The sequence below is a fragment of the Melopsittacus undulatus genome (assembly GCF_012275295.1).
Source record: "Melopsittacus undulatus isolate bMelUnd1 chromosome 28 unlocalized genomic scaffold, bMelUnd1.mat.Z SUPER_28_unloc_1, whole genome shotgun sequence".
NCBI classification, from domain to species: Eukaryota; Metazoa; Chordata; class Aves; order Psittaciformes; family Psittaculidae; genus Melopsittacus; species Melopsittacus undulatus.
In genome coordinates this window covers 181,634-192,929 of record NW_022993939.1, presented here as the reverse complement: position 1 = coordinate 192,929, position 11,296 = coordinate 181,634, and the positions used below count along the sequence as shown (strand labels likewise).

The 11,296-nt window shown below is 62.8% G+C and overlaps 1 protein-coding gene and 1 long non-coding RNA gene across 14 annotated transcripts; both read left to right on the top strand.

The window, feature by feature from the left end:
* The first annotated feature begins 4,597 nt into the window (after nt 1–4,597).
* Nucleotides 4,598–7,711, top strand: LOC117438124 (glycine-rich cell wall structural protein 1.8-like). 13 transcript variants are annotated; one of them, XM_034073565.1, is made up of 7 exons: nt 4,601–4,818; nt 5,501–6,238; nt 6,356–6,388; nt 6,431–6,451; nt 6,533–6,709; nt 6,965–7,472; nt 7,512–7,711. In XM_034073565.1, the coding sequence occupies exons 1-7, from the start codon at nt 4,740–4,742 to the stop codon at nt 7,648–7,650; spliced, it is 1,695 nt and encodes a 564-aa protein (XP_033929456.1). In that variant the 5' UTR covers nt 4,601–4,739; the 3' UTR covers nt 7,651–7,711. The 13 variants fall into 13 exon arrangements, with proteins under 13 accessions (XP_033929457.1, XP_033929456.1, XP_033929455.1 ...); XM_034073566.1 differs by having other exon boundaries at nt 4,598–4,818; nt 5,501–5,701; nt 5,903–6,238; nt 6,356–6,709; XM_034073564.1 differs by having other exon boundaries at nt 5,501–5,791; nt 5,903–6,238; nt 6,356–6,709.
* Nucleotides 7,712–8,743: 1,032 nt separating this feature from the next.
* On the top strand, nt 8,744–10,601 carry LOC117438133 (uncharacterized). The gene is made up of 3 exons (XR_004550644.1): nt 8,744–8,877; nt 9,201–10,142; nt 10,545–10,601. It is a non-coding gene; the product is annotated as an uncharacterized lncRNA (long non-coding RNA).
* Nucleotides 10,602–11,296: the final 695 nt, after the last annotated feature.

Sequence of the window (11,296 nt, the reverse complement as noted above, 5' to 3'; positions counted from 1 at the left end):
GATGGGGACAGGAACACGGATGGGGCCATGAAGGGACATGGGATGGGGACAGGGACATGGGATGGGGACAGGGATGTGGGATGGGGCCATGGACACAGATGGGGCCATGGACACAGATGGGGCCATGGCACCGCTACCTTCTTGCGGTGAGGGTGGCTCTTGGCCAGGCAGGAGCGCGGCAGCGCCAGGTACCCCCCGATGACCTGGATCTCCTCCGCCGTGGGGTAGCGCTTCTTGGGGGGGGGGCAGCGGCTCAGGCCCCGGTGCCGGTACCGGGTGTGGGGGGGGCCGGTTCCTGGCTCCCGGTGCCGCGGCGCGGGCGCACGGTGATGGTGTTCCCACTGCGGCGCTCCAGGGCCGGGTGGGCCAGGGGGGGCCCATGGCGAGGGCCCCCGCGCATGGCGGCGCCTGGCTCCTCCCCACCCGCAGCCGGTGACGGGGATGGCGGCGACACCGAGCACGTGGTGGGGCCCTTGGGTGGCACCAGGTCCTTGGGTGGCACCAGCTCCTTCGGTGTCACCAGGGCTTTGGGTGGCACCAGGTCCTTTGGTGTCACCGGATCCTTTGGTGTCACCAGCTCTTTAGTTATAACCAGGTCCTTTGGTGCCACCAGGTCCTTTGGTGTCACTGAGTCCTTTGGTGTCACCGGATCCTTTGGTGTCACCAGGACCTTTGTTGGTGCCAGCTCTTTAGTTATAACCAGGTCCTTTGGTGCCACCAGGACCTTGTGCAGCACCAGCTCTTTGGGTGCCACCGGGTCCTTTGGTGCCACCGGAACCTTTGGTGCCACCGGCTCCTTTGGCGCTCCCATCTCTTTGGTTGCCCCCACACTGATCCCCCCCCCCTGCCCCTTCCCCTCCCTACCCCCCTCACTGCTCCCCTCCCCCGTGCCCCTCTTCTCCCCCTCCATCTCCTTGCTTGCCCCCACCCCATCCCTGCCCCCCCCCCGGCCCTTGCCTGCCCTATGGCTCCCAGCCCCCTCGGTGCCGGTGCCCCCCCCGTTCCCCTCGCCCCCCATCTCCGGCTCCCCCCGGTGCCGCTCGGGGCTCAAGGACCGGGCAGGGGCGAACCGGGAGCGCAGGCGCCGGACGCGGCCGCGGGGGGGCTCCGGTTCCTCGCTGCCCTCCAGCGCCTCCACACTGCGGCTCAGCCCCGGCTCGGTGGGGCCCGGCCCGGCCCCGGTGCTACCGGAGGCAGCCTTGGCTCGGCGCCGCTCCAGCAGCTCCCGTTTCCAGAGGGGCAGCTGAGCCGCTCGCTCCCGTTGCTCCCGTTCCCGGAGAACCGAAGCCTCCTCCTCCCGGCGCCGCCGCTCCAGGAGCTGCAGCTTCCAGCCTGGCACTGCCATGGCCTGCGGGGATGGAGCCGGGAATGGGCATGGAGCGGGGCATGGAATGGGGCATGGAGCAAGGATGGGGATGGATCTGGGATGGGGATGGAGCGGGGACATGGATCTGGGATAGGGATGGGGATGGATCCGGGATGGGTATAGAGCAGGGACATGGATCCAGGATAGGGATGGAGCAGGAACACAGATCCAGGGTGGGGATGGAGCAGGGACATGGATCCGGGATGGGGACAGAGCATGGACATGGATCCAGGATAGGGATGGAGCAGGAACACAGATCCAGGGTGGGGATGGAGCAGGGACATGGATCCGGGATGGGGATGGAGCGGGGATATGGATCTGGCAATGTGGGGAGAGGATGGGGATGTTGGAGCTGGAATGGGGAGGTGATGGGTTGGGATGGGGATGATGGGGGAACCAAGAATGGGGATGAGGGCTCAAGGATGGGGATGGTGGAGGAACAAGGATGGGGATGATGGAGCAGGGATGGGGCCTGAAGCCACTTGGGCCACCATGGAAAAGGGGGTGATGCTGATGGGACAAGGAGGGGACACCGGGACAGGCCTTGTCCCCCCATCACAGCTCCTGGTGTTGGCATCCAAAGGGGGGGGCACCCGGGATTGGGAGCCAGGATTTAGGGGGACCCAGGAGATTGGGGGGGTCTCAGGATAAAGGGGGAACCCCCAAGCTTTCGGGTGGGGTCCTTGCTATGGGTTGGTCCATGCTATGGTGGGCTCCATGCTATAGGGGGGTCCATGCTATGAGGGTGTCCATGCTATGGGGTGGGGTCCATGCTATAATGGGCTCCATGCTATAGGGGTGTCCATGCTATGGGGTGGGTCCAGGCTATGGGGTGAGGTCCATGCTATGGAGGGGTCCATGCTATGGGGGTGTCCATGCTATGGGGTGGGGTCCATGCTATGGAGGGGTCCATGCTATGGAGGGGTCCATGTTCTGGGGGTGTCCATGCTATGGGGTGGGGTCCATGCTATGGAGGGGTCCATGCTATGGGGGTGTCCATGCTATGGAGGGCTCCATGCTATGGGGTGGGGTCCATGCTATGGAGGGGTCCATGCTGTGGGGGTGTCCATGCTATGGAGGGGTCCATGCTATGGAGGGGTCCATGCTATGGGGGTGTCCATGCTCTGGCTGTGCCCGTTCTCTCTCTGGGGTGTCTCCTTCTTCCGGTCCCCCCCACTCGGGCGTGCGCGGGTCCGGGGGGGGGGGGGCCCATTGGCGCTGCCTTTGTCGCGGAAGGGCGGATGCGAACGGAGCGGGGGGGGGGGGGAATCCCGTCCCTTCCCTTCCCCCCCCCCCCCGGAGCTCAATGGGAGGGTCCGGGGGGGTCCCCGTGTACTCACCCCGGAGCGGAGCGGGACCCGGCGGCCGGGCCGGACCAAGCGGATGCGGGAGGGGGGGGGGGGGGAAGGAGGGGGGGGGGAATGAAAAGCGGCTTTTCCCGCGGGGGGGGGGAGGGGTGGGGAGGTGGGGGAGGGGCGCGATGACTCGCAGGAACCCGGGGCGGGTTCCCCCCCCCCCCCGCCTTTGTTCTAATGGAGGGACCCAAGTGAGGGGGGGGAGCGCAAAGAGGAACCCCCGAACCCCCCCCGCTGCAGGGGGGGTCTTTGTGTGGGGCAGGAGGGGAGGGGGAGGTGAGGGGGGGTGTAAAGGAGGGAGGGGCGGGGTCTGTGCGAGGGGCGGGGCTTGTTTGGGAAGGGGCGGGGCGAGGCCCATGGGGTGTTATTGTAGGGTCGCGGGTGCAGCGACACCGCGTGGTGACTTTGGGGTCCCCCCCTCCGATCCCAGTGATCCACACACCGGGATCCATCCCATCCCATTGCATTGGTGTGGGGGTCCCCCATTGATCACCCCCCATCTCCATGGGTTCTTCCTGTTACGGATCCCCCCCCTCCTTTCCCCATGGTCCCCCCCAAAGCTCTGCTCCTTAGCACCGCTTAGATCCATCTGGATCCCCCCAAATCCCTGTCCTTGGAATCCTCCCAATTCCCAGTATCCCCCCATTAAAAGGACCCCTTAACTGCATCTGGATCCCCCCAATTCCCCATATCCCCCCAGAACCCCATGGATCCCCCATATCCCAGCACCCCTTAAATCCATTTGGATCCCCCCATTCCAGCCCCCCCCCCCCCCCCCGGGGTCAGGGCTGGGTCCGAGCTCACTTTGGCCCCGCCCACCTCTAATCGCTGCCTTCCGGGGGGGGGAAGGGGGGACCCACCCTGACCTTTGTGACCCCGCCCTGACCTCTGTGACCTTGCCAAGGGGACCTGCGTCCGGGCGCACCCACCCCGCCCGAGTCCCGGCACCGCCCTGACCCCGATCCGCACCCATAGGGACCTACATAGGGAACCCCATAGGGACCCCATAGGGACCCCAATAGGGACCTACATAGGGAATCCTATAGGGACCCCATAGGGACCCCAATAGGGAACCCCATAGGGACCTACATAGGGAACCCCATAGGGACCCCATAGGGACCCCAATAGGGACCTACATAGGGAATCCTATAGGGACCCCATAGGGACCCCAATAGGGAACCCCATAGGGACCTACATAGGGAATCCTATAGGGACCCCAATAAGGACCGCAATAGGGAACCCCATGGGGACCCTCATAGGGACCCCAATAGGGACCGCAATGGGGAACCCCATAGGGACCCCAATAGGGACCTACACAGGGAACCCCATAGGGACCCCAATAGGGACCACAATAGGGAACCCCATAGGGACCCTGATAGTGACTGCAACAGAGACCTACATAGGGGACCCCAATAGGGAACCCCATAGGGACCACAGTAGTGACTGCAATAGGGACTTACATAGAGACCAACATTGTGAACCCCATAGGGACTTACATAGGGACATACATAGGGAACCCCATAGGGACCCTCCATAGGGACCCCAATAGGGACCTCTAGAGACAACCCCGATAGTGACCCCCATAGTGCCCCCATTGTGACCCCATAGTGACCCCCATAATGACCCAATAGTGACCCTATAGTGTCCCCACAGTGTCCTCATAGTATCCCCCATTGTGCCCCCATAGTGCCCCCATAGTGCCCCCATTGTGACCCCCATAGTGTCCCCATAGTGTCCCCACAGTGTCCCCATAGTATCCCCACAGTGTCCCCATAGTGTCCCCATAGTGTTCCCACAGTGACCCCATAGTGTCACCATTGTGACCCCCATAGTGCCCCCATAGTATCCCCATTGTGTCCCCATAGTGCCCCCCCAGTGCCCCCATTGTGGCCGCTCCTCCATGACTCAGAGCTTGGCCGCGGGTGGGGCCCAGCCCCAGCCCCTCCCGTGGCCCCGCCCGGCCCGGCCCCATTTAAGGCTGCTCCTGGGGTCCTGGCTCTGTCCCTGCTGGCTCAGCCATGGCCTGGCCCCGATCCCGGCTCCGGTCCCGGCTGCTGCCGGCCCTTGGTGTCCTCCTGCTCTGCCTCCGGCTTGAGGGTGAGGGGGGAATGGGATAGAGGGAATGGGATAGAGGGAATGGGATAGAGAGGGATGGGATAGAGAGGGATGGGATGGGATAGAGAAGGATGGGATGGGATAGAGGGAATGGGATAGAGGGAATGGGATAGAGGGAATGGGATAGAGGGAATGGGATGGAGAGGGATGGGATGGGATAGAGAAGGATGGGATGGGATAGAGAGGGGTGGGGTGGGGGAATGGGGTGAGATAGAGAGGGATGGAATGGGATGGGATAGAGAGGGATGGGATAGGGTGGGATACAGAGGGATGGGATAGGATGGAGTGGAGGAATGGGGTGGGATAGAGTGGGATGGGATGGACTTGGGGGGAATGGGATAGGATGGAGTGAGGGGAATAGGATGGGACAGAGTGGGATGAGATGGAAAGGGATAGAGGGGGATGGGATTGGTTGCGATAGAATGGGATGGAGATTGGGATAGAGTGGGATAGACTGGGATGGATTGGTATAGAGTGGGGTAGAACGGGATGGGGACTGGGATGGAGCAGGATGGGGAGTGGGATGGAATGGATTGGAGTGGGATGGATGGGGTTAGAATGGGACAGAGTGGGATGGATGGGATGGGATGGGTTGGAATGGGTTGGATGGGATGGGATGGGAAGCACTGGGACGAGCTGGGGCTGAGGCTCTGCCTTGTCCCAGGCGCCTCCGCCCGCTGTGAGTCCGGATCCCACCTGGAGCCGCTGATGGCCGGGGTGGATCCCTGCAAGGATCCCATGGGATTCCTGAGCCCCCAGCTGGGGGGGTCCCGTGGGGGCGGAGCCGGATCCTATGGGAGTGATTCGGGATCCTATGGAGGCGGATCCGGATCCTATGGAGGCGGATCTGGAGCATCCCAAGGAGGTGGATCAGGATCCTATGGAGGCGGATCTGGAGTATCCCAAGGAGGTGGATCCGGATCCTATGGAGGCGGATCTGGAGTATCCCAAGGAGGTGGATCAGGATCCTATGGAGGCGGATCTGGAGTATCCCAAGGAGGTGGATCCGGATCCTATGGAGGCGGATCAGGATCCTATGGAGGCGGATCTGGAGCATCCCAAGGAGGCGGAAGCTCGTCAGGATCCTCTGGGAAAAAGCCAGGATCCCATGGGAGCAGACCGGGATCCTATGGACTTGGGTCCTCTGGGAGTGGGTTGGGATTGGATAGACCCAGCTCCTATGGGGGATCCAGTGGGGGATCCTATGGGATGGGGTCAGGATCGGGCAGACCTGGATCCCAAGGAGGCAGCGGATCGGGATCCTATGGGGGTGGATCAGGATCCTATGGGGGAGGATCAGGATCCTATGGGGGTGGATCAGGATCCTATGGGGGTGGATCAGGATCCTATGGAGGATCACAAGGAGGATCCAGTTCAGGCTCAGGCAGACCTGGATCCCAAGGGGGCAGTGGATCGGGATCCTATGGGGGTGGATCGGGATCCTATGGAGGAGGATCGGGATCCTATGGGGGATCACAAGGAGGATCTAGTTCAGGCTCAGGCAGACCTGGATCCCAAGGGGGAAGTGGATCCGGATCAGGATCCCATGGGGGTGGATCGGGATCCCATGGAGGAGGATCAGGATCCTATGGGGGTGGATCAGGATCCTATGGGGGTTCGCAAGGAGGATCCAGTTCAGGCTCAGGCAGACCTGGATCCCAAGGGGGAAGTGGATCCGGATCGGGATCCTATGGAGGAGGATCAGGATCCTATGGAGGAGGATCAGGATCCCATGGAGGAGGATCAGGATCCTATGGGGGTGGATCGGGATCCTATGGGGGAGGATCGGGATCCTATGGGGGTGGATCAGGATCCCATGGAGGAGGATCAGGATCCCATGGAGGTTCACAAGGAGGATCCAGTTCAGGCTCAGGCAGACCCGGATCCCATGGGAGCAGTGGATCTGGATCGGGAAAACCTGGATCCCAAGGAGGCAGCGGATCGGGATCCTATGGGGGTGGATCAGGATCCTATGGGGGAGGATCGGGATCCCAGGGAGGAGGATCAGGATCCTATGGGGGTGGATCGGGATCCTATGGGGGATCACAAGGAGGATCCAGTTCAGGATCAGGCAGACCCGGATCCCATGGGAGCAGCGGATCCCAGGGGGGAATTGGGTCTGGATCAGGCAGACCTGGATCCCAAGGAAGCAGCGGATCAGGATCCTATGGGAGTGGATCCAGCTCCTATGGGGGGGGATCAAGCTCCTATGGGGACAGCTCAGGATCCTATGGGCTCCCGGAGTCCTATGGGGGCTCATCCCAAGGGGGTGGATCCAGCTCCTATGGGGATGGATCCGGATCCAGCTCCTATGGGGGGGGATCCGGATCCGGATCCGGCTCCTATGGGGATGGATCTGGCTCCTATGGAGGATCCAGTTCCTATGGGGATGGATCCAGCTCCTATGGGGGAGGATCGGGATCGGGTTCCTATGGGGGTGGATCGAGCTCCGGCTCCTATGGGGGTGGCACCGGCTCCTATGGGGGTGGCTCCGGCTCCCTCGGGGGCAGCCGCCGTCCCGGGTACAAGAACCCGGGGATCCCGTTCATCCCGGGGCTCCACGATCCCGCCCGCACCGGGGGCTACATCCCGGTGCGCAGGGAGCGGCCGTCGGGATCCGGTGGCTCCGGCTCCAGGTCCGGGTCCGGGCAGGGATCTGGTGGCTCCGGGTCCAGGTCCGGGTCCGGGCAGGGATCCGGTGGCTCCGGGTCCGGCTCCAGGTCCGGGTCCGGGCAGGGATCCGGTGGCTCCGGGTCCGGGTCCGGGCAGGGATCCGGTGGCTCCGGGTCCGGCTGCGGGGACTGCGCCGCTTAGGGGGCAGGCGGAGCCCGAATCCCGACCCATGGATCCCAATAAACGTGTTCCTATGGCAGCATCAGGCTCGTCCCTGCCCCTCGATCAGCACCAACCGGATGGACCGGAGCGGCCGGATGCGGCCGTGGGTGGGAATGGGGACATGGGGATATCCATGGGATGGGGACATCAGGAATGGGGACATGGGGATATCCATGGGATGGGGTTGGGGACATCAGGAATGGGGATATCCATGGGATGGAGTTGGGAGCATCAGGAATGGGGACATTGGGATATCCATGGGATGGGGTTGGGAGCATCAGGAATGGGGACATGGGGATATCCATGGGATGGGGTTGGGGACATCAGGAATGGGATAGGATGGGGACACCCAAAGACGGGAATGGGGACACTGAGGACATGGGGAATGGGACACCTATGGGATGGGGACATCAGGGATGGAATGGGGACACCCAGAATGCTGGGAATGGGGACATTAGGAACATAGGTAATAGGACAAGGACATCCATGGGATGGGGATGGGGACACTCATGGGATGGGGACACTCAGAACATGGGAGATGAGCCAAGGGCACACATGGGCCTGCTGGCACTTGGGGACCAGTCTGGCCCCATAAGGCTCAGTATGACCCCATCAGCACCAGTGTGACCCCATTAGCACCAGTGTGACCCCAATAGGCCCAGGATGGCCCCATCAGCACCAGTGTGACCCCATTAGCACCAGTATGACCCCAATAGGCCCAGGATGGCCCCATCACCACCAGTGTGACCCCATTAGCACCAGTATGACCCCAATAGGCCCAATATGGCCCCATCAGCACCAGTGTGACCCCATTAGCACCAGTATGACCCCAATAGGCCCAGTATGGCCCCTTCAGCACCAATGTGACCCCATAATGCCCAGTATGACCCCAATAGGCCCAGGCTGGCCCCATCAGCACCAGTGTGACCCCATTAGGCCCAGTGTGACCCCATTAGGACCAGTCTGGCCCCATCAGCACCAGTGTGACCCCATTAGGCCCAGTGTGACCCCATTAGGACCAGTCTGGCCCCATACCATGGGTGGCCGTCCCGGTTCCCCACCCTCCGTAGGTGGCTGGGTTGGAATCAGGGGTGGGAGGATCCCTGCCCATAAAACCAGTGCTCCCAGTGCTCCCGGTGCTCCCGGCCCCACAAGCAGCACCCATGGGTGCCCTCAGGACCCTCGGGCTCCTGCTCGTCCTGCTCGGTAGGTGCCCAACACGTGGGTCCCTCCTGGGTGTGGGGCTATGGGGGGGATGTGGGTCTATGGGGTCTATGGGGCTATGGGGATCTATGGGTGCTATGGGGTCTATGGGGCTATGGGGGGATGTGGGTCTATGGGGCTATGGGGGCTATGGGGATCTATGGGTGCTATGGGGTCTATGGGGCTATGGGGGGATGCGGGTCTATGGGGCTATGGGGGCTATGGGGCTATGGGGATCTATGGGGTCTATGGGGCTATGGGGGGATGCGGGTTCCCCACCGCAATGGGGGAGCCCCATTCCCACCAGCGCCCCCTGGTGTCCGCAGGCGCCGCCCGCAGCCTCCCGGTGCCCGTCACGGTCCCGGTCCCAGCCACGGCTCCGGTGCCCGTGAGCATCCCGAACACGAAGCCCCCCCCGACGGCAGCGCCGGCCCCGAGCCCCAGCCCCACAGCTGCGGAGGGGCTGGAGCCGGAGCTGCGGGACCTGCTGGGGCCCCCCCTGCTCCCCAACCTGCCCCTGCCTGCGCCCCACAGCCTGACCCACGCCTTGGCCCATAGCCCGACCCATAGCCCGACCCATAGCCAGCCCCATAACCTGACCTCCTCCTGGGCTTAAAGCGGAGCCTTTGGGGGGTGTTGGGGACCCCGGGTCCTTGGGATCAGCTGGGGAGGGACCCAGGGGTCACCAACATATCCCCCCCCCCCGCAAAGTGTCCCCAAACCAACGCACACCCGGTTTCTATAGGGGTAGATCTATAGGGTGAGGTCTATGGGGGGTCTATAGGGGCGGGTCTATATAGGGGACAGGTTTAGAGGGGTTAGGTCTATAGGGGCAGGTCTATAAGGGCAAGTCTATAGGGTCAGATCTATATAGGGAGCGGGTTAATAGAGCTTAGGTCTATAGGGGTTAGGTCTATAAGGGCAGGTCTATAGATGCCGGCTCTATAGGGCAGCTATAGGTGCAGGTTTTATAGGACAGCTCCATAGGGGCAGGTTCTATAGGGCAGGTTCTATAGGGCAAAGCTCTATCTCTAGGGCCGGGCGGGGCTCTGACTCATGGGCAGCTGCTGCCACGTCCCCCCCCGACCTTCCAGCCCAGCCGGTTCCAGCCCTGCCGGTGCCCATAAGAGCTCCCATTGCTCCCATTGATCCCAGTGCTCCCAGTGCTCCCATTGCTCCCATTGATCCCGGTGTTCCCAGTGCTCCCAGTGCTCCCATTGATCCCATTGCTTCCGGTGTTGCTCTGGAGCTGCTGCCATAGACACCAGGTACCGAGGGGGGGGAGCCCTGCGGGGTTGGGGGAGGGGGGGGGAGTGGGGCAGGATGGATCCTGGACCTCCATAACTGGGGTTAATGGGGGGGTCCCCATAACTGGGATCAATGGGTGGGTCCCCATAACTGGGATCAATGGGTGGGTCCCCATAACTGGGATCAATAGGGGAGTGTCCTCATAACTGGGATCAATGGGTGGGTCCCCATAACTGGGGTCAATGGGGGGTGTCCCCATAACTGGGATCAATGGGGGTGTCCCCATAACTGGGATCAATAGGGGAGTGTCCTCATAACTGGGATCAATGGGGGGTGTCTCCATAACTGGGGTCAATGGGGGTGTCCCCATAACTGGGATCAATGGGGGTGTCCCCATAACCTCTCTCTCTTTGCCCCCCCAGCATGGCCGAGCGCCGCCCCCCAGCGCCCCCCCAGCCGCAGCCGCCCGTGCCCAAGCCCCCCCCCCAGCCGCAGGGCCCCCCCCGGCCCGATGACCCCCAGCCCCCCCTGCCCCTGGTCCCCGTGGCCCCATGGCCCCCCCTTCCCGAGTGGAATGGGGACAGGGACGGGGCAGCCCCAGGCCATGGGGGGGGCACAAGGGGCAGCTCCTGAGGGGGGGGGGCACCAGCCCCATGGAGCCGTGGGGGGGGGGGGGGGGGCAGCAGCGCCCCCGGTCCCCATAGACCCCATGGATGCCCCCATTAAAGGCTCCTTAAGCCCCAGTCCTGGTGTTGCTGCTGAGGGATCAACCCCCCCCCCCCAGGGATGAGGATGGGGGTGATGCTGCTTCCATCTTTAATGGGGAGATGGGGGGGGGACATTGGGACAGTGCAGGGAGATGGGGACACAGGATCAATAGGGGGACAGGGGCACACTGGGGATATGGGGATATGGGGACATTGGGACACAGGATCAATAGGGGGTCATGGGGACATTGGGACACAGGATCAATAGGGGGTCATGGGGACATTGGGATATGGGGATATTGGGATATGGGTACATGGGGACATTGGGATATGGGGACATTGGGACACAGGATCAATAGGGGGCCATGTAGATATTGGGATATGGGGACATTGGGACACAGGATCAATAGGGGGCCATGTAGATATTGGGATATGGGGACATTGGGACACAGGATCAGTAGGGGGAC